Genomic DNA, 23,769 nt, shown 5'->3' with positions numbered 1-23,769 from the left:
AAAAGCAACTGTCAACAATAGCTAAGTAAATTTAAAAAATGAAAATATGCTGAGAGCTTGGTTGAACTCTTCATCTGACATCATCTGGCCTCAGAGGGAGCGAAAGGCAGCCCCAGCTCCATCAGACCTAGCCTAAAGTAAGAAGACGATTCCCCCCTCCACGCCATGTGAAGTCATCCGGTTTCAGAGAGAGAGAAGAACCGCTGGATGTATGCCCTTTCTCCACTGCCATTCTCTTCTCCTTTCGTGTCATGTCTTTTTAGATTGTAATCCTGAGGGCAGGGAAATGTTAATTAACTATCTGGAAGGCACTTTGAGAGCCTTTATGGCTGAAGAGTGGGGCATAAATACAGTACAATAAATAAATAAATAAATAAATAAAATTTATCATTTACTATCTGGATGAAAACATTTAAATATATATATCATTGTGAATATATGAAATTTAATAAAAGTTGTGCCAGTTTCATTGTTAAGGTTTAAAATTATTCAAATTTTAAGAGTCATCTCATTTAGGGTTCCCCTTAAAGCAAAGCACTCACCTTAGTCCTTAGTGGGCAGTTCAGTCATTTTGGAAACATAGCAGAAGTTGCATTAGAAAATATATTGCATCTCTTCTACTTTACAGTCAAAGGCTTCTGCATTGGTTATCATTATTTTTAAAGACATTAAAATAATGATATGCATCAACTTTACCACATTTATAACAAATGAAGTGAAATAAGCAAGGAATGATTAGTTTATTTCCCACTGATCCATGAGCTCACACAAATGGGTTATCTGTGCCTGCTCAGTGCATCCTTTGGAACCTTCTACAGCTATTACATAAGCATTTTGGTTGGTAATCCCACTTTCTCCTGCGCACCATGCCAGTGCATTTCCTGCCCAAACTCTGAGTTGCATCAGCATCCAAGGATCTAAGCAAGGCAGGACACAATGAGGAGAGGATGAGCAGGGCTGGGTGAGTTCACAGATGACCAAAGAACCAGAGTTACAGGTAAGCAACCTGTTCTTCTTCATTGTGGTCTCTGTGACTCACACAAATGGAAGACTATCAAGCCACCTGCCATAGGAGGAAAGAGTATTGTGCCACACAGGAAAAAAAGGGGTGCTTTTACCTACCTCCTACCTTCTTTGTGCTTGTTATATTATTAACAGTTATGGACTAAAGTGTTTCCTTGTACGTTTTGAAAAATGAGGTTTGAAGATAGCTTCCTCAAGGAGGATTCTGTTGAATATTGGTGTGTGAGAGGAGTATTTTAAATATGACATTGTCATTTCATTTTCAGCTTTTCATCAGAGGCCTGATCTGGATGTCTCCACTTTCTGATGTGAAGTGAGTGGCAACTAGGAATAGGACCTTCTCAGCAGTGGTGCTACAGATACAGAACTTTCTCCTCTTATCAGTTCACTGATCATCTATCTGAAACCTGTTATAAGTGCTATGGGACAGGACCTTTTAGTTGTTCTTATTGAACTTAATGATGATGTTTAAAAATGTTATTTTCATTGCTATTCCTGTTTTTAAGCACCAAATATCTTGTAAATAAATAAACAATATAATGTGTAGCTACCACAAGATACAAGAAATATATTAGGGCACACATACATTTCCAAATACAATTCCTTTACTGTTAAAGAAGGAAGATGTGTATACATGCTCAGAGACTTAAAATGAATTTCTTCCAAGTTTCATGGGAATCACAGTCTTATAAGCATATAATATGGCATAATGATAAAAATGCTAGAGATTGTTGGTGGAATGGTTCAAAATTACCAAATGAAACAATTTAACACAACCCTAAACTTACTTTCTCTGTTTTCCATTTCTGCTGCTACTTTGCTTCCTACAGATTCTGACCTGAGAAAGATCAAAATTTGTTTATACTTGAATATTTGCTTTGTTTAATGGGTTTTATCCAATTAATGCTAGTAGGAAAAGTATAAGCAATGCTTTCATTCTTCCACTAGAGGTTGAATGTTCTGCTAGTGGCTGCACAGATACTAGGAGAACAACTAGCACAATTCGTGGAAATAACATTGAGCATAATGAAATAAAAGTATGAGATATGAAAATGTTTGCCCAGTGGTTTACTCAAGCAGAACTGAAGTACTGGATTTGACACTTGCACAAAAATGAAAAGGGGAATTCCACAATAATAAAAGCTTTACACTAGTAAAATGGACATAACCCTTTTAAAAAATAGCATGATGCTGTATTTGCTATAAGGATCAGCATACATCTGCTAATTTTTTTTACCAATAGAGCTTAGCAGAGGTATTACGGGGAGGTGGGTGGGGTGGAGATGGTGGGAGTGGGATGAGGCTTAGTGGGAAGAGAAAGGAGAGGCCCAAGGTTTTTTTTTATGAATTTAAAACATTTTAAAAATCTGTTTCGCACAATATAGACACCCTGTACCACTCATTCCTACTCCTGTGCAGCCAGGAAAAAGAATTTAGAACCATTCTCTCCCATTTTTATCTATCTTCTTGTGTTGTCTGAATGAAGAACTGAGATTAACCACAGTTAGTGTTGTTGTGTGCCGAAACAACAGTTTTGGACTTATGGTGATCCTAAATCTTCTTGGCAAGATTTGTTCAGAGGAGGTTTGCCAGTGCCCTCCCCTGAGGCTGAGAGCATGTGACTTGCCCAAGGTCACCCAGTGGGTTTCATGGCTGAGCAGGGAATTGAATCCTAGTCTCCAGAGTTGCAGCCCAACATTCAAAGACTATGCCACACTGGCTCTCAACACTGTGGTTCAAGTATATGATCAGAGGTCCCTTTTCCCCAGCCTCTTTAGTCACAGTTACTGTTAACTGCAGTTTGCTACTTCAGACAACACTGACAAATCACAGTTAAATAAAAGCAGAAGCAGCTGCATGAGGAGAGCAAAGCAGAGGAGAGACCACATGAGTCTTTGGCTTGTAGTAGCTTGTTCATATTATGCCAAAACCAAGGGTAAACATGCTGTTCAAACATGGCCTGTCATTGTCATCTTATTTAGATTCTTATCTCATCCATCTTAACAAAACTGTCCACTTAAAATTAATGAATAAGTACAATTTACTAAGAGAAGATTAAAATATGTTCAATGACCTATCAGTATCTGTCCCACATGCAAGCAAACTGGTTGTTATTGGTATCTTACTGTAAACTGCTTTTTAAGGGCAGAAAGCAAGATATGAAATCTTTATTAAAAATATAGACTGCTAAAAATACCTCAAACAAAGGTAAACAAATTCAAGTTTAGATAAATGAAAATGTAACAGTTGTTGCAGACAGTAACAACATTGTTTACAAAATAGCAGGTGAAGGCAAATACAGTGTTACCCCGGGATACGAATGCGCCGCCTTACGAAATTTCCGGGTTACGAAAAAAATCCCTTTAAAAAAACTGTTCCGGGTTACGAAGGTTTTTTCGGGTTACGAAAAATTTTTTGGTGCTTTTCGGCGCTATTTCACACGAAATCGCGGCTTTTCCCCATTAGCGCCTATGGCTTTTTCGGCTTACGAAGTATTCCGGGTTACGAAAGCGGCGGCGGAACGAATTAATTTCGTAACCCGGGGTACCACTGTATTTGAAAATGCATTCTAATGGTTAACAGACTGTATGAATTTATATTTAAATCTTACCATTCTCCTGCAAGTTACTGTACCAGTTTTTGTTTGGGCTCTCTTATTGTTTACTCTGCCTAAAAAGCATTGAGAAATCAGTAAAAGCAACAACTGAATGATAAAAATTATTTCCAGCTTTATTTTGGTTTGTTATGTATTATATCAAGTTATAATTAAAAACGCACATTGTTGAAAAAACGTGTATCACAATGTACTGTATAGTACTTCTCTGAACTGATGTACATAACAACCTACATAAGATTTCAGATCAATCATCCAAATCATACACACATCTGTATGTTAGTTTAATCTGCTGTAAATATGTTTTACACAGCACTACCACTTCCAGATGCAATGTTACACAGAAATCAGTATCATGACTGCAGACATGTAATTCATGACAAATACACATAAGTGTTGTATACTGGTGTGAGCTGTGAAAGTAATTCAGCCACCTCTTGGAGATATATCCTTTGAGTAGGAACTGGCTCAACCCCCACATAAAAAATACATCCAGAGCCATATCAAGAGTGACCACCTGAAGTAAAAGATGCAGAAAAGGAGTGCATTGATCAAAACATTGGATCTACCAGCCTGTGCTCTAGGTTTTTTAAAATTAAAGATTATATGTATGGTGGAGGGATTGCAACGTTTTGGTGCATAATTTAGGTTATGTGTAAATTAGCCTTTTGTGAATTTGCTTCAGGAGCCAATATGTATCAAATGCTGATGCAATAACTATATTACCACAGGTTACTTATGGGAGATGTCAGACTGATTTTGTATAATATAGTCAATGTATAGAGACAAACAGAACACCAGATAATAGTACCGTTTTTTGATAAGTAGCACATTGCTAGCCTTTGCTGAACAGAACAGCCAAGCAGTTGGTTTGCTTCCTCCAATGCACTTTCGTACCAGGCTTGTTTCCACTTTAATATATCTGCCTAGGAGAAAATAACATTAGTTACCACATTAGTTTTCTGAAATTCAGTATTAGTATCAAAATTAGAAAAATGAAAAATATATACGTGGATATGGTTGCATATACATGAAGTTGCATGTCTTGAAAACAGTCATTATTTTATGTTAAGTCCATATACTAACTTTACAGAATTTACATGAGGTACAGAATGACATGTATAGAAGATTAAAGGTGCCCTTAAAGGACAGCAAATTATCCATCTCTTTATTCTTTAAACAAAGAAAAGGAAAGGCATTTGATTTTTTTTCTGTCTAAAACATCAAAAAGCCTTTACCTAGCCATGGATTAGGACTTGGGGGTAACATTTTGAAACAAGATCTCTTTTCATCTTTGGATCTTTCAAATGAATATAAAATCAGGGAGCTACCATGATCATGTTGTAGAACCCAGAGTGAGTGACAAATGCAATCAATCCCTTATCAAATATCCCTGTAGCAATCTACATCTCTATGATTTTAACATGGCTATGTGAAATAGCTTTGTCATTAGCTTTGTGTGACCTATTTTGCTTGAAATGAAAAAGGTGAAAAAGGAGCTATTCTGGAGAGATGGAACACCATTGAGAAGGAAACCTACCAATAGTGGATGGAAGAATAAAGAGCAATACAATACAATAGTGCTTAGGCTACTGTAAATTCTGCATTTTGCAAAGAGTTATGTCTATCAAATTTTTCCAACTGCACATTTTGTCTCCAATTTTTAAAAACATTGGTTATAATAAATGATAGGAACAAATCAGCTGCTCTCTTTTCATTGGCAGCTGAAGACATTCTTATTTAGACAGGCCTTTGGTGTGTGCATTTTACTTATGCTGTGTGTGCGTGTGTGTAAGTGGTGTGCTGTTTTTAATGTTTTAACATTTTTTAAAAAATTAATGGTTTAAACTATGCTGTGTTTTTAACAGTTGTGTTTTACTATTAGTATTATATTTATTTTTTATCTTTTGTAATTAATGTTTTAGATGGATCCTTTTTTGAATTATTCTAAGCCAACTTGAATCTCATTTTGGGAGGAAGGCAGGGGATATATCTAAGAAAGAAAGAAGAAAGAGAAAAACAAAAATCCCAGCAATGCTGTAAACCAACCAAATACTGTTTTTAAGCTTAGCTCTATCCCAATATTGCTTTGTTTGCTTAAAAAGGTAAAGGGTTTCCCTTGACAAGGTTGTCAAGTTGTGTCTGACTGTAGGGGGAAATGCTCATCTCCATTACTAAGCCAAAGAGCCAGCATTGTCAAAGACAACTCTGCAATCATGTGCCCAGCATGACTGTACAGAATGCTGTTACCTTCCCACCGAAGTGGTACCTATTTATCTACTTGCACTTTTACATGCTTTTGAACTGTTAGGTTGGCAGAAGCTGGGGATAGTGACGGGAGCTCACTCCCTCATGCGGTGCTTGTCTCTCGAACTGATAAACTGCCAACCTTGTGATCGTCAGAGTCAGTGTCTTAACTGCTAAGCCACCACGTCTCGTATAGATGCTCAACTGAAATCAAATTGGGTGCTCCCCCTCCTCAAGTCATCTTAACCTACTCCAGTGAGGCAGTTAGGAGTGATCTCATAGCAATGCACATATTTTACAAAAATGGCACAGTGACCCACTTTTTAAACTGCTAGTGGAAGATAAATTCCTTCACAATACTACCATTGTATACAATAAGGAATTTCTTTTAAGGGGCTAGAGAAGGAAGGAAGGAAGGAAGGGAAAGAAAGAAAGAAAGATTTACTTTTCTAATGGAAGTGTGCCATCTTGTGGTAAAACATTCCAGAACTCTAAGGATTAGCTTTACCTAGTAAGACAAAAATAAAATATAACCCTCAAAATAGATCAAAATGAGAAACTGTTCAGTTTCAGAAGAACATTTTTGCCTGTGGCTTTGGTCCATTTTTTAATTTTATTTTGGCAATTCCTTTATCACCACAAAATCAATAGTTTTATAGATGGTATTTTTTAGTCCTTCTCATCCATATTCTCTTCTGTCGTCTCCTACAAGATTTCACTCTACAATCCTGGCTGGCTATTTATTATTACACATCTCTTGCCACTGTCTATACAGACTATACCACTGATCATATTCTTCTGGACCTTTATATCCTACTAAATGCTATCATATGCATAGTATCAGTCAATCGCTTCGAATGGGCAGTATGTGATAACATATGATTATGAGTAGCAAACACAACCAGTGAGAATACACTTAATGCTAATTATTTCCAAAGAGACTTAAATGACAAAACTACACAGTTACACCCACATCCAACCAATGCATTACATCATTAAAAGGCATTAAAATTGTTTATATGTAAAAATAATGTAAATGTGTTAGTTTATATTCACACTAATTATATATAAACGTCCACATTATTAGTCCCTTCATCAAAAAGTAATAACAGTCAATGACTAAAATGGTGAATGCAAATTAGAACATTAAAAAAAAGTATAATGCCAAACATGTTTGAAGATCATGAGATGCTCCACTTTTCCAAAGCAATATTTAGCATTTCTGGCTTTGGATGATGCAGAGGAATATCTTCTGATGCTTTGTGATAAACTACTAGCTGTTGAATATTATTAAAAATTCCACTGCATTAACTTGCACCTGCTGAGTTTCAGCTATGGAATATTTTAGGCTTCACCAGTGAAACTACTTAATAATGTGGGCGGACATATTTTTAGGATTACTTGGATGAATCTTTAAACAAATGTTATAATGATTTGTTATGACTGGATTCAGACTCATACATCATGAAATATATGTATATAGTATTTTATTGTCTATTGAATTTTGTTCCCATTGACATAGAATTTAAGCCATTAATAACTTGTTTCAGCATCGGGGTGGAGTGGGGACATGGTGACTGCACACTGCATGCCCCGACTCTGCCTTGATGCCAGCATCACGCTGTGTGTGTAACTGCATGGCGGGGGTGTCATGGCACTCCTTTGGTGCAGCATTTATACATGCTGTGCCAAAGAAATGCTGGAAAGCTGCTACAGCGGTAGCAAAGGCAACTTCTTGCCAGCTCTAAAAGGAGCAGAATTTTCCCATTCTTCTTTGAGGCAGTAAAGTGCTGGATTGGGGCACGGCATGCAGTTGATGCAGCCCCAATCCAGCGCTGAAAGAGGCGGTGGGAAGCCACTCCTTTTGGGGCCCCATAGTGAAGATCAAAGTAATAATCTGTGAAAAACATTATATGATTTAGCACTTTAATTCTCTTGAATTTTTACAGATACAAAAAGCACTGCCACACTGTGCTAGTTTTAAGTGAAAGGGAATACAATCACTTTATATTATTTGCATATTAACCAGTAAAAACCATTTGCTACAACCAAAGATCCTTCAGTTTTCTCAACAGAGGTTTAGCCTTTTGCAAGTTTTATGAATTCCATAACTATAGAATAGCCACAGTTATAATGTCCCAATATTACGTTAGTGATAAAAACATCTTCATATAGCAGATAGAACATATTCTTTCTATGCTGTTGCATCTGTAGAAACTGTCCACTAATCAAGTGTATTCTATGGAATAATTTTATACACTAAGACAGGGCAAGAGAATTGTTTTTTTATTTGCTTGGTCTTGTTGGCATATTATTATGATGCCAAACCTATAACTTAAGGAACTTTATTGATGTTACCAAAAGAGGTCCAATTGATGGCCTCATTTTACATTTTTATTTTCATCTTAAACCTGTCTCTTTTCTGAGGCATTTCAGATTACTTCTTCCTTATTGTTGTTTTTAATCACTACTGAATTATGCCATCTGTGCTTTACTTTTAAATTGCTTTCCTTTGAATTTTTAATTTTGTTGCTCATCACCTTGAACAGTCTTTCTGAGCAGAAAGGTGACTCATAGAAATGCTTTAAAAATATTTAAAAATTGCAACCAGTCTTTTGATCAAATGATTTTCAAAGAAGCTTTCAACAGAATACAACACAAGGCAAGGCAAACATTTTATCTGTGGTAGGGCAATCAAGGGAGATTCTAGCAGTACATGATGTTAAACTCTTCCCCAACTCTTTGCTGTTCTTGATGCTTAGAGCTCAGTATCCCACCTTGGGGAGACAGCCTCTCCCACTGAATGTTTGCTGCCTGACACAACTGGATGTGACAACAACTTTGGGGATAGGGCTCCTCCTTAATCAGAACAGATTATTATAGACTACTGGACTCATGCAGGGACAAGGAAAGCTAACCTTTTACTCTTCTCCAAATAGAAATCTTTGAGAGAACTGATATAAGATGGAAGAAAAAATTTCTCTTATATATGTGAATCTAATCACACAATGTGACTATTTGATGTGATGATCATTAGATCTGTTTGAGATCTTCGTGCTATACAATTCAAGTAAAATACATGTTGAATAGATGCCAATATTGAGTTTCACAGAGAGATAAAGAGCCAGCCTAAATGTGTCAGCAGCATGATTAAACTGAGGTTGTTCTAATCTGTAAATAATATGCATAAAGTAACAATTTGTAATATAGAAAATATGTAATATAGGGAGGGGCTTGATGTTTCCCATTTATATCCCCCCCAAACTCCATCTTCTTAGCCAGTTTTCTCCTGGCATGGCTAACCCTGATTCTTGGAGTTTTATAGGGAAAACAATCATCATAAAGAGGCAACGTTCTGAAGAAAAGCATAGGCAAGGGAAAGGTTTTGTTTCTTCCTTCCATAATAAAGTATAATTCTCACCCCCACCCGGACCGTATATGGATTCAGTGACGCTATTGTTCCAATCCACCAGTCTGCTATCAACACACCAATTTATGGTCAAATAGATGCAAAATTCTCTGTTAATAATAGAAGCTTGTGGAATATTGGGGCTATCCAGACTATAGATATGTTTCAGGACTTGGCTGCATTTGGTGCTGCAGGTATCACTTTTTCTTTTCCTGCCCAAATGATGCTTTCCTGATCCAACTTTTCCACTTCCCATTACAAAGCATTTTACCTCTACCCCCAAAATGATTTAAAAACAACAGCCACACAAGCGTGTATATTTTGCTTATCATATGGGTACTTTTTTGCTTTTTAGAAAGGTTTGGGGCTTGGAAAATCACTCTCTGTCATATACACACACACACACATGAGCCAAGGTTGGAAATGTAACTAGGGCCCCTTAGCATTTCTGAGTGTGATTGTGGCAGTGAAGGTGATTCAGAGGAGGCTCTTAGTTGCACTGGAGAAGGTGCTTTATGATGCCAAAGGGAACTTGCCTGCAGAGGGGTGCTGTTTTTTCCTCAATCTCCCTCCTCCTCTCTCAGGGCTAGAATGTGTGGTACCTAGCTAGAGAAGCCTCAGAGAAGCCAAGCTAACCCACCTTGCTTATGGCAATTTCTGGGCTAAGAATTTAATTTAAAAAATTAAAAGCTTAAACATTAAAATTTTAAAAGGAAGCAAATGGGAGGAGAAGAGTGTTTGGATGGGGAATCAACAAGACGTGGAAGGAAGCATTATGAAATGGTGCTGGATAATTTGGGACAAGTCACTAGCCTAGAACAGCCTACTAATGCACAGAACAAGGCTTATTCTTTTAGCAGGGGAAGAATTTTTTTTAAAAAAATATTCCTGTTTAGAAAAAGTGAGACCCGGAGAGATTTTATGGTATTTTTTAGAGAAAGAATCTTTCCATTTATGCTGTCATTTAGAACAGTGCATATACTGTGTTGGTGATTCCATTTCTAAAAGGATATTGTAGAACTGAAGACAGTATTAAAAGAGCAACTACATTTATTATAAAAGAGAGTTTCATTATGAAAGAATAAACCCACTGTCAATTTAGGTTTTGTCATTAAGATACAGTGGAAAGGATTTCCAACATTTTGGCTTATAAGTAAACAGAAATTATTCTGTTCTGATTAGCACCCAGGGTCATTCAGAGAAATTGCTGAACTATTTGAACTATCAATAAATAGAAATCAGTATGGACCCCATTGCCATGAAGCAGTGGAAACAAACTCAGAAGGAATTTAAAGGTAGAGAAATTCATAAATTTCTACATATTGACTGTGCCATAGCAGCAGCAAGCAACAAAGTCGTCCATATCAGAAGCAATATATTTCTAATAGCCAAATAGTAATAAGAAACCAGAGTAGCTATCCTCATTGTTCTTCTGCTTATGAATGCACTAGAATTAGCTCGTCACTGCTGTATATAGCAAAACTTGGACAGGCATTTCATCTGATCCATGAATTCAATTCTTACGTGTGTTTTAAAAAAACAAAAATCAAAAATCAAAACAAAAATATAGTTCTTTTGAGATACCTAATTTTTGCATTCCAGTTTAACTATATCAGTCCTTGATCCATTATCCAGATACAATAGCATGCAGATTTAAAATTTTTATATCGGCTTAATTCTAGTTCTTTACTATAACCGAAATGCATTTCAGACTGTCAGTGGTTTTGAAATCAGAGTTAAACAACTACTGTTACTAACTACCATTACTACTTCTACTTGTTGACTTTAAAAAGATTTTAAAATATTTAACTTAGCAGTGATTTACTGCATTTCATAATACTATTCCAGTCACTTTGGGATAATTTTCTCCATCAAACCTATTCCTCAGCATGTGCAACACATGAACATCATTAATCAAAATGCTGTATACAAGTTACAAATTCAGAGTTACGTTACAAGAAAAAAGTGGTTAGATTTTAAATTGTAAATTTTTATTGATACAGACAAATACAGGAGTTTATCAGACAAGGGAAATTGGAAGTATAATCTAATGGCAACCCGAACACAATCATGGGGTTTCACATTATTGCGTGAGAGGTGATCCCGCACAATTTTGGGCAATGGCAAGCTATTTTCAGGCAACGGGAAGTCAGTTCGAATGCAATTTGAATTCATGTAAATTCACTGAACTAGTGAATTCACGTGAATGTGTTCTGGCCTCATTTTCTTTTCATTCGAAATTCAAGAAATTCCTCCCGTGTGATAAACTCCACAGTCTGCTTATGTGACAAAACACTTTTCAGTTCTTATAGAAATTAATTTAACTATTCAATAAGTGCTTGTAGGGATTGCATTTTATGAACATTTACACAAAAGGATCCAATAGCATGATAGAACTTCACTTCTGAGACATCATTCATCATTTACTTGAAATAAAATTTAAGCTGCCACTAATGTTAGTTGGTCTCAGCCTGGGGAAAAATTGGGGTGCTAGGTAATTCTTCTTCAAAGACATCAGACGCCTACAATAGAATTCTTCAGCAGTTCGGATTTAAAATCTTCTCACATCACTCTTGTTTGGAGAGCTTCTACTGAGAAAGAAGCTCTCTGGAGGGAAAACAGCTACCTTCTGCAGGGAACCTTCTTGTTCCAAGGGTTTCCTAAAGGATACAAACTTTTGTCCTTCAACTGGAGTTTTAAGGGCCTGTACATGTACAGCATGAACTGTTCCTTCTGTTGCTTCGCTTCTTGTGGCTGTAGCCATATAAAATGCAGATGACAGAGCAAGGGCTCCCATGCACAGGACTCCTTAGGGCATGAAGATGCCTTGTAGGGGTGGTCTGCTCCCCTCCCCAGCAGTAATATTTTGGGAGGTGCATCCTCAGAATACAACCCGTCTGCAAACAAAGATTTGCCTCCATCAGTTTGCATACAGGCTATTCTCCAAGGCTTTTTTCTCTGACACAAAAATTGCTGGTTGTGAGTTGGGATGCTATAATCATTTTTTGAACCTCAGACAGGCCCAGAAAACGATCTGATGGTTGAGTGGAAAATACAGTGCTACCTCGGGTTATGAAATTAATTCGTTCCGCCGCCCCGTTCGTAACCCGATGCATTTCGCAACCCGAAAAAGGCTTTCCGTTAGCGCTGGAAAGCCGCGCTTTTTAATTTCGCGCCGAAAAAAATTTCGTAACCCGAAAAAACCTTCGTATCTCGGAACAGTTTTTTCCAATCTAACTTTTTCGTATCCCGGAAATTTCGTAACGCGATCAATTCGTATCCCGGGGTACCACTGTAATATAATTTCTAAAACATGTGTATTCAAAACTACAGAGCTATAAAACCTATACATAAATATTCTAATGCAGGATTTCAATATGGTACATGAATTCTATAATAGAATTTCAAAAGCAACAACTATTAAACTAGTTTCACAATGTGTACATTTCAGAGGACAGAAAGTAACTAAAATAGAAATAGTTGCTAAGATTCTGTAGAAGACTTTAGGGAAAGGAGAGAATGTCGAAAAGTGATTGTTAGATTTCAGAATAGAAGTATTCAGAAACCTAATTTAACTGTAGAACAAACAAAGAAGTTATTGTTGTAATGCTTAACATATACCAAGCCAAATATCAAGCAAAATTAGAAAAGGAATTTAGTATGCTGAATGGAACCTCAAAGTATAATTTTAATGACAGAGCTTTACAAATTAATTCAAGTACCATGATTTACACAATCCACAATGACTCCACTGAATGAGAGGGAAAGATTGCAGGATTAGTATAAATGGTAGCCAGTGGAACTACCTTTCAAACATCCACAAAAATGGTAGTGGGGAGGCTGTGCGCATATTACAGAAAATCTACATGTTGAAGCACCAAATCCAAAATGACTAGAAGGTCTACTAAAACATATAACAATGGTTGTTGCAAGAACCAGAATAGACTTTATGGTGGACTTGAGCCCTTGTTACAACTCAGTGGAAAGAAAGATATTCTAGATTTTGAAGGAAAAAAAACAATAATCCCTCTATATTACTTCAAAGTTAATGTTTTCACTTGCTCCATTTTGTGATAATGATAGCATTAAAATAGATCTTCTGAGATTATATATGATCTTGTAGATAGCCGAATAAAGTTTAACTTTTAAATAGCTGTAATAAGTAATTGATAATTAATTGAGCTTCATATTTCATCTCTGTCTTATTTTAAAGACCAATTTGCTTAATTTACATCCAATTATAATAACCTCTTACAAAAAAATGGGGCATGGCCAACAACCCTTGGTAATATGTTTTAATATTCCAAGGATATGATTCTACATACTGTTTCTACAAGTAAATTTCTTGAAGGATATAAAGGGAAAAATCAGGAATATGCTGCTTATACAAACAGAATTATTTACTGTGCCTAGACTGGTTTCACTGTAGTTCATAGTAATTCTATCTGAGGGGTCAAACAGACTGGCAGCTTGGAATGTCCAGAGGCCACTCCAGCCCTGATCAATCCCCAATCATTGGGAGACCATAGCAACCACACACAGTGGTCCCAAGGCCAGCCACTGCCACAGTCTGCAATGGACCACTGGCCAGGAGTGGGTTTTTTGTGTTCCTTTTGCGGCCAGGTTTGGGCCACGTTAGCTAGTCATCTGTATGCCATGCCCCCAGATTGGTCTGAAGGTGGTGCTTTTTGCCTGTCTGTTTCAGGCCTGAGGTTTTTGAGCAGCAACCTGATCTACTTATGAAAACATAGATATTAAAAGCAAGAGGAAGTGAATGGAACACAGATGTAGACTGTTAAGCACTCTTGCATACTCCAAACTGTATTTTAGGGTCCTCATATTTTCATTTCTCATGTTTTTGAGAGATTGATGACCTTTCAGGAATATTATGTCAGGTTCCCAGGGAAACAGAAAAATATCCCAAGGCATGTGGGCATCCAGGTAAACAAAACCATAACATTTAGTGTGTGAATTAAGTGCTCCTTCCTTCCCCCCAAGTTATCTGCATTTCCTCTTGCAACTTGAGACAAAGGTTCTCCTCACACCCAAAGCAGTAAGCCAATCTCTCTGCCTACCCTCAATCCCCCTATCTGTTCTTTGGGTAACAAAACATAAGGCCTAAGCATATGGCAATGATAGCATGGCTGTGTCCCATGAGTTAATCCTAGGGTTGACGCAGGGATAGGCAGGTGTTCACACACCTGTCCCTGCACTGACTCAGGACTGGCTCATTGCTCCCTACCTGTGGCACCCAGCGATTCATCTGAGAAGCCCCCTCAGTCAGCTTATCTGATGCAGAAACAAAGTGCTTGTCTGCACTTAGCAAGGCAGCCTGTATCTGCATGGGGCAACTGGAGGGCTTCTCAGATGGATTCCTGGGCATCACAGGTAAGGAACACCGGGGGGAGGGGGGCTGTCTAAACAGCCCATTTTGCTGTGGGCTTTATTGGAAACTCTATGCAAAACCAGTACTATTTTACCCTGGGTTAAAGGTTCTTTTTCCTGGGGTCAGAGTAGATCCTCTGGATCTGCGTCTGTACTCATGGGATCAGGCCCAATTTTGCAATGGGATTTTTGGCCTGTCTCGCAAGGTCAGGGGGAAGCTGGGCCATTTGGCTTGTGCAGACAACTCTGTAGTGAAACAACCATAAAAAGGTGTCTCCTACTCCCATAAGATGAAGCTGGTTCAGCAAAATTTCCATGAAGTTCTGGTATCAAAAGGTGCTGAGAGGTCAAGGAAGATAGATAAGGTAGTGCTCCATATATCCTTCATTTAGAGTCAGGGCAACTATTGCTGTTTCACAGCCACATGTTGGCCTGAACCTAGACTGAAATGGTCCAAGGAATGTTTCTTCCAAAATTGTCTGAAGTTGCCCAGCCACTATAAATCTAAGCATCTGGACCAAAAAAGAAACATTAGAAATAAAGTGGTAGTACTCACACAGCTGTGGACCCAGGGAAGCCCTCTTCAAAAGACAGTAACCTCTTTGAAAGCGGACAGCACACTCTTTAACCAAATGAGCCATTCATCACCCCTTCTTGGACCTAACTGATCAATCCAACTCTACTAGATCCTATGAGTGAAAATGAGCAGGGTTCAAGCTCATATGTTGTAGGATAGACTGAGGACCCTATTGCATGGAGTTAAAACCTCAGTTTACCTTTCCCAAATTCAGTGATAATTTGGGAGGCAGCTGGGTGCTATCACACAGGAATCTCCACCAAATCAGTGCCCGTGTCCGTTCTGGATGCAGCTCAGGTCCTGTACGCTGCTTTGGCAGCCGTTTTTAGAAGTTGAAAGCTTTAACTCCATGCGATAGGATTCTGATTCAAGTACAGTTAGCTCTCCTTATCAACAGATTTTTTTATCCATGTATTCAAGCATCCACAGTTTGAAAATATTTTTTAAAAAATTCCAGATAGCAAACCTTGATTTTCGATTTTATATAAGGGACACCATTTTGCTATGCTATTATATTTAATGGGACTTCAACATCCATGGATTTTGTTATCGATGGGGGATCCTGGAACAAAACCCCAGCGGATAACAAGGCCCCACTGTATCTTGTTCAGATCATCATGGTACAACAGCTGAAACTGGTCTAAAGAAACCTGATCAGATGGACCACTGGACACTTCCTTAGACCCCGGAACAACTGTGGTGTCAAGTTGTGAGTGAATGTAAATTACTTGCTCATCAAAGTGTCTGGTAAATTTGTCAGAGCTGGTGATGGAGAGTCCTACTCCTGTTCTTTCTAAGCCTGATCCCAACAGGCCTCATCACTGAACAAATTTGATAGGTAGTATTTTGAGAATGTGATCATAGAGGCAAAGTATGACTTTTTTTTTTTGCCAGCCTCATTGCTTGATAATAGAACACAGTAAAGAATCCTGAGTAATGTTCAGTCGTACTCATCATATGGCACTTCCACTTAAGCCATTATTCAGCCTGTTTTTATTGCCTGCAGGTCTTCTGTAAACCAAAGTGAATTATGGGCTCTTTAGGTAAGAGAAGGAGCACTTAGGAGCAAATGTGACTCCTTAATGGAGGCCTCATAGTTCTGGAAATGGATGCGGAACTTTACCATGTCTGAATCATATTACTAACTGTTTATGAAAGACTTGAGACATGCTAAGATTTACCTAACTGCATGCATAATGAACAGCCATTGTAATAATGGTAGGGCTGGCCCTGGCATTCTGACATGACAATCTACATCAGCTAAAATTACCTTTTCAACTGTTAAAAGGTACATGAGCATACATTTCCAAAAGCCCATAACTTCTACTACCAAGGATTACCTATGAATGCACAGATCTGTATTCTGGTAGCTCAGTAGAGGATGTGCCAAAACTGTAAACTAGTTCACTCAAAGTCATCTTTGCTGAAAAGAGAGTTGTATGATTCTGACCTTTAGAGAAGATCTTGTAACAATAACCAAATAAAGACCGACTGTGCATATTAGCTTTCAGATTTTTCTATCTTTCATTTAATAACACAGAATAGGCCTGAGAAGTCATTGGTCAATTCTACAGTCAACAGTGTCAGTCCTTGAATTTAGTAAAAAGAAGAAGAAAGGGGTAAATTTGCAATCTCTCTCTCACACACACACATGAAAGGCCAAGTACTGAATGAAAAGGATGAATAAAGAATAAAAGATTATGAAGTCTAAAAGATCAGTCAGAGACGATGGAACAGCATTTATTGATAGTCAGGCATTTGAAGTAGAAATGGCAGAAATAAGAAGAGATTTTAGAGCACTTTATCAAACTACCGAATGATTGGCAGCAGATTTAGCTACAGAAGAGATCTTCCAATAGAAACAGAGAAACCTTACACCACACTAGAAGAGCAAAAGCAAAGATTTGAGAAGCATTTTATGCTGTACCAAACCAACACTTAACTTTGATAACACAGGAAAGATGATGAAGCTTGACATTTACTCTTTGAAGATCATTGCTGAAAGCTGCATATTAAAGTGGCAAAGGAACATCATAGTACAACTGCTCAACAGAAGTGGCAAAATCATCTTACAACCACTAACACATTTTATCAGATTGAGTCCTGAGGAAGTTATAATCAAAATGCTCTCAATGGCGATGTAATCAGTTCATAAACTGATTTAGGAATAGGAGGTTCTCAGTTCTACAAAACAGCATCTTCAAAACCGTGCTGTTCATACTCACAAAGAACTACCTCCAAAGAACAGTAAGTTGTTCTGAACCTAATTAAGGGGTTCGACCTCACAGCAACTTCATGCCGTGGCCCCAATCCAGCCTTTCAAGGACGGCTCCTTTTTGCACCCTCAAAAGGGTGCCATAGTTGCAGTGGCATGGCTATATCATGCTCCTTCGGCACTGTGTCATCTGGACACAGCGCAGGAGGCGCGCCATGATGTAACTGTCTTTATTTTTTGGAAATTTAAGAAACACATCATATTGTAGAAGGGATTGTAGGCCATGAAAAGCAATATAAATGCAATCAATCAAAGAAAATAAATTCAGTACAGTTGGCCCTCCATATCCATAGATTAATTATCCATGGATCCAGTCATCCATGGCTTGAAAATATTTTTTAAAAATCCAAAAAGCAAATCTTATTTTTTTTCTTCTGAAACTTTTCATGTGGCCAGTGAAGAAGATCTAAGAACTTTGAGGGTTGTTTATAGGGCTAGCAGCCCAAGGAGATGCAGACATGCTTGCAAAAAACAAAACAAATCAAACAAACAAGCAAACAAAATTCTTGAACCGTTTTGCTAGATTAGTTTTATGCTTCAGACTCTTTTCAAACATCCATTTCATCCAGACTGATTTTGGTAATTTCCAGACCTAACTGTGGCTTTATACTAGTTTTTTAAGAAATGGAGGGAGAGTCTCTTAATGGGGTGGACTCCACCCACTTTCTCATTACGTTTTAAAATGTTTTCAAACTGTTTTAATTCAATGCTTGATTTTAATATAGTATCTTATTTAATTGTTCTTCACTATTGCAACTGTGTTTTGGTTGTATTTTGCTTTAACTCACATTTTGGGCCATCTTAGGTCATGTACTGGGAGAAAGACAAGTTGTGTGTGTGTGTGTGTGTCTATAAAATAAATACATTTTAAATCTATATTGAATTGAGATCAGCAACTCAATTGGAAACACAACCAAGTATATTATTTTCTATGTTTTGAGGTGAATGTGCTTGAAATTCTCCCATTAAGTCTTCAATAAAACATTTGAAAAGTTAAATCTTAACTTCTGATCTTAAAAAATGTTAGTTTCTGTAAACATCTCAGTGCTAGGTAGAAGTATTCTGAATTTTTAATTGTTATCATGTTTGTTAAGCAGCAATTGAAGTTGTTGGGAGGTGAGAAGAGTGCATCTGCACTTGCCCAAACATCCATTTGCTTGTTGGGAAGGGAGGGAGACAGCTGCTTTGTATTCTCAGAGTGTTTCTTCTTTGTGTTGTCTGCTCTGTTGCTTCCCCCATCAATAGACTGATATTTATTGCTCTAACTTTAGTAAATCACCTCCTTTCCCTTGTAGCTATATTGTGCCTTCTCTAGGAGACATGAGTAAGTCAATCGGAAGATAAGAAATTCAGATGTAGGGAAGGAAAGAAGGGAGTTAATAGAAAGTCAATGGTTGAGCAAGGACCTACCCCACCAATTAAGAACACACTCACTAACCAAGGTAAAAGTTCTGATGTCTTAGATGAACACTTTGGCACACACAGCCAGCAATCAACAATATAGTTACTGCTGTTTTGGATCTATGCAATTTCTAATATGTGACTCATGTGTTAACACTGGCTCAGTCTACAGTTTTGACAGATCCAGCCATCCCCTAAAGGAGCGGGGAGATTGAATCCACATCCTATTCTCCATGCACCCACAAGATGTGCTCAGAATTTGTCCTGGGATTCATTGAAGACAGGGTACAAATGCCTAGAATCAATCAGTCAATCAATCTATTTGCTGTCAGAGGTGACTGTGTTGAATAGAAGTCTCTTGTTATAAATGGGGAACTGTACATTTGAGTAGTTTTTGGATTGTCTATGCTACAGAGTCTGTAAAACAGTTAAAATTGAAGGACCCCAAAATTTTGTGTTGTATTTTTACATATGTATCTAATGTGGATTATGTATAAATTGTAAAAGTCTGTAAAAGATAAAAGTTCCTACCTTAAATGAAGCAGGATAATATTCAATGTTTTTTATAGCAGCCCAAATCCTGGAATGGCATTTCCCCAGAAATTCTACATGATGGTTTTCAACAGCTCCATCCAAGTTGTATGTCACATACTCGCCATTATCAGGATCAGGACAAATGATGCCAGGCCACCTTGAAATGAAATGTTTTTAAAAAAAATCAAAGGAGAGAAAGCTAAAATACATAATGTTCGCCAAACAGAAATACAAGAAAAAGTCATTAAAAAAACAACCAAGGTCAACAAAGAGATAATTTAGTTTAATTCCAAAGTCCTGCTAGCACATGCAGGGATTTGAGATGATTTTTCTGGAAAATTGTTCTGATGGAGCTTTGCTGTTTTGACCACCTTTCCCCCTGCAACCTAAAGCAGTAGGATTAACTACTCCCAGCTTGTGTAACTGATGGCTTGATCCTAAGGGTTTGGGGTGAACAAAGGAACCTCCAATCCAAACCCCCGAACACACTGTATCCATTAGTAGTAGGGATTTGTGTGACAGTGGTTCCTCTTCACTAATGAAAGGGCACTCTCGCCCTGTCCAAGGTTGGGATTGCACTCTTGACTGTCAACATAACCTGCCTCCCAGAATGATGTGCTTATAGTTTTGCTTATTTTAAACATGCACTGTCTTTGTCCATCCAACATAATTCCTCCCCTCCCTCTTTCTCTCATTTCTTCTTCAGAAATACAGAATTCTAGGTATCCTTTAGCTAAACCTATTAGAAGATGTTGAAATGTAATGACTGAAGGGGAACAGAAAACAGCAATTTTGTTTAAATAGTGGGATTCTGGTTAGTTAGAGCAAAACGTTTTGACTTCAATTATCTGAAATTAACCTTTAATATTATAAACCTTACCTTGTCATTTGCGTTTTCACCAGAACTAAACTTCCTAAAGGAAACTTTGAGTACATGTACTTTAATCCAAGTTTTTGACACTGAGACTCATCAGGACTGTATTCTTCAGAAACAGAGCATTTATTAAACTGTGGGTCAGTATTCATACAACAGTACCATGGTGCATTTAGATCAATATGTGTTGCATCTTCATGTTTTAACCATCTCCATTTTAAACAGCTGGTGTTTTCACATTGAATCCACACTTTACCTATATAAAAATTACTATTTGTTTCAGAATCCATATAACAGTCTTCTTACATGTCAGAAATGGTAGAACAGTTATTTTTTTCTGAAACATAAAGAAAGGATAGGATCAGGTAAAAATAAATTAAAAATTGTTATAGTGAAGACCATGCTCAGGAGAAACTCCTCAAACAATAATGTCCCAACTAACTTCTCAAAAGGCTGCATCTGCACTGAAGAAATAATATAGTCAGACATCACATTAATTGATGCCTTGTTTTTTATTTATTTTTTCATTATTTTTTATTATTAAATATATGCAAGTGCATTTTTTGTGTATTTATGGTGCTTTGAATGTTAACAAGTCTGCCTTTCTTGGCCAATTATAGTGGTGGTGGTGGTGGTGGTGGTGATGATGATGATGATGATGATGATATCAAGGATGATGATGATGATGATGATGATGATGATATCAAGAAGCCTCTGAGGCACGGCCAATGTAACTTGCTGTGATTTTTACAAACTCATGTGCAGTGAAGAAAAACCACAGTCCCTTGCCCAAGTACACACTTCTGAGAAGTACAGTTGAACCCGAGGGCAAGTCCATTTCTGCCATCTGTCTAAGAATAATGCCAAAATGTCCTCCATTTTGATCATGCCTAAAACATGTATTTATATTAACATTTTTAAAACATAACCTCAATTTTTGCGAGTCCTCCATTTTTATAAAATGTGTCCTACATTTGAAAATGTTGCCCTACATTTGTCCTACATTTGTCCCGGTTTGGAGGTCCTCACTTATGGCAACCCTAATTGCATGGATTTCTGGGATTTGTAGTTCTTTGTGACACCTGAGCTCTCACAGAGAAGGCTGAATATCTCACAAAACTACAAACCCCAGAAGTCCATAGCATTGAACTGTAGCCGTTAAAGTGGTGTCAAACTGCATTATTTCTGCAGTGAAGATGAAGTCTAATTCTTGTAGTTTGAGGGAAACTATAGAAAATGGGGTTGTATATTTTCAGAATACATTTCAATATTTAGTATTCTAGTTTTCTAAAGAAGAGTCTTTTAGAGAGAAAAAATATGAAGAGAAGGAAAGCATGAATAGAACTGTTGCAAACACTCTGTGTTTCTCTAAGCTGGAAAACACTGAGGGTGTGATTTGGCATAAAAGGGATTGTTGCCTTCTTATTAGCCTGAAAGTATGCCTTGCCCAAGGTCACCGAAAGGGTTTCCATGGCTAAGCAAGGATTTGAACACTGGTTTTCCAGAGTCCTGGTCCTACGGTCAAACTACTACACCATGTTGCCTAGGGTTGCCATAACTGTCGCTGTCACATGTATCTTTCATCTTGTTGTTGTGTGCCTTCAAATCATTTCTATGTTATGGTGACCCTAAAGGAAATCTATTGCAGGGTTTTCTTGGCAAGGTTTGTTCAAAGGTTGATTGCCCTCGTCTTCCTCTGAGGTTGTGAGAGTGTAGGGTTGCCATAAGGCAGGACCTCCAAACTGGGACAAATGTAGGACAAATGTAGGGCCACATTTTCAAATGTAGGACACGTTTTTAAAAATGGAGGACACATGAAAAATTTGATAATTTTTTTAAAATGTTAATATAAATGCATGTTTCTTAGGCATGCTCAAAATGGAGGACATTTTGGCATTATTCCTAGACAGAAGGCTGAAATGTACTTCTCTTTCTGGCCTCACCCTGCAATGGTAGCATGGAGTGATATGTTTTCATTGGCACAATAGCTGAGCTCCTACCTGACTTCCCTGACGAATTACATGCCATGACCTTGACACTGAATGCCAGTGTAGCACAATGTATGTGGATTAGTGGTCGATGTGCATGACAACCCACGAATAGAGGCAAGCATGGAGGCAATGTGCATTCACATTCTACGCTGTGCTATGGCATGTACAATGGTTCCACATGTGGCAACTAGGCTTATGCCACCATCACATGGTTATGACTATTCATCACTGCCCCACTCAAAAAAAACCAAAACATCTGCATGCACAGTGCTAACTTATGGCTGTCCAGTATGCTACATATTGTAGTGCCGAGGCTCCATACTCAGTGACATGACAGCAAATGGGGGAGGAATTTAGAGTGTTAATAATAGAGATAATCTGGGAATACTCTCTATATTTGCATTGTAGTAAGTCCACACGGACTGTCCATACAGTTATCCTGTCTCTCAGCTTCTTGGAATAGGATGTGCTAGGGGGATACAAAGAACCCTAGCACAAGTCAATACTGTAACAGCTGACTGACAATGTGGAGCAGAGTGTAATGCTTGCTTGCCCATGTCACGTGCAGGCATGTGCCCACAAACCAAACACAGTGGCAGGTCTAATTTTAGCCCTTACCCAGCCTTGAAAGTGGTCCCCTTCAAAAAGAAAGAGAGCGAGAGATCCCCCACCCCAAAACAATTTGCTTGATAATATAGCAGCTGACAATAGTCCCACTGGGGCACGGCAATGTGACTTAAGTAAAAACAAAGGAAAGCACGGCAGTATTGTGTTATTATTTTCAACAGAATTCTGTGGAGCAAGGTTGGAGACAGATCTGTAAAAGGAGCAGTATTGGTAAAGGAGTCGGATATACATAGTTGTTGGTATAAATAACAGCTTTCTCATGAATTGGAAAATATGAGAAACTGGTTTTTTTTAAAATGTGGTCTTTAGCTACATTTAAATCCTGCCTTCCTTGCATTTAGTTCAAGGACTCTTGCGGTTGCTTGGTGTGTGTACTTCACAACAGCGTTGCCAGGTAGGCCAGGATAGAGGTTTTGCTGGCAATATGTATGTAATAATGGATATCTAGCAATATTTTGTCCTGTGCACTTGATAAGTAACAGACTTTGCCTCCTTCTTTGCTTTCCATACTGCTGGCAGCTGATAAGACTAGAAATAAAACATTGGCCTACCAATGTGCTGCCACCCTATAAGAAGCAGCTCCATGTGGTGCAACACAGTAGGACCAATAGGGCTAGGAGAAGAAAGGGGCTAGAGGGAAGGCCCACAGGCTAAAAGCAAAGCTCCCAAACTGGCATGATCTCCATCTCTGGCATAAGTCCCCCTTTTAAAAAAGTAAACAATATACAGGGAAAGATTGTGTTGGAACATATTTTCGCCTAAGAGGTCATGTAGTCTTTTTGGAAGGGAGAAATTTCTTTTCCAGGTGTTCG

At 37.9% G+C, this 23,769-nt stretch overlaps 1 protein-coding gene across 1 annotated transcript in view; it reads right to left on the bottom strand.

Moving 5' to 3' along the window:
• Positions 1-20,829, bottom strand: part of ZCWPW2 (zinc finger CW-type and PWWP domain containing 2) — a 29,027-nt gene extending 8,198 nt beyond the window's left edge. The window contains exons 1-5 of the mRNA XM_042475227.1: positions 20,346-20,829; positions 19,463-19,622; positions 4,449-4,563; positions 3,635-3,693; positions 1,812-1,861 (exon numbers count right to left, since the gene is read on the bottom strand). Of these exons, the coding sequence (XP_042331161.1) occupies positions 1,812-1,861; positions 3,635-3,693; positions 4,449-4,563; positions 19,463-19,622; positions 20,346-20,629 (668 nt within the window). The 5' untranslated portion in view covers positions 20,630-20,829. The remainder of the gene's footprint in view (positions 1-1,811; positions 1,862-3,634; positions 3,694-4,448; positions 4,564-19,462; positions 19,623-20,345) is intronic.
• Positions 20,830-23,769: the final 2,940 nt, after the last annotated feature.

The sequence above is a fragment of the Sceloporus undulatus genome, chromosome 6 (genome assembly GCF_019175285.1).
Source record: "Sceloporus undulatus isolate JIND9_A2432 ecotype Alabama chromosome 6, SceUnd_v1.1, whole genome shotgun sequence".
NCBI lineage: Eukaryota > Metazoa > Chordata > Lepidosauria > Squamata > Phrynosomatidae > Sceloporus > Sceloporus undulatus.
The sequence above is the reverse complement of the archived record's forward strand: the minus strand, read 5'-3'. Positions and strand labels throughout refer to the sequence as shown.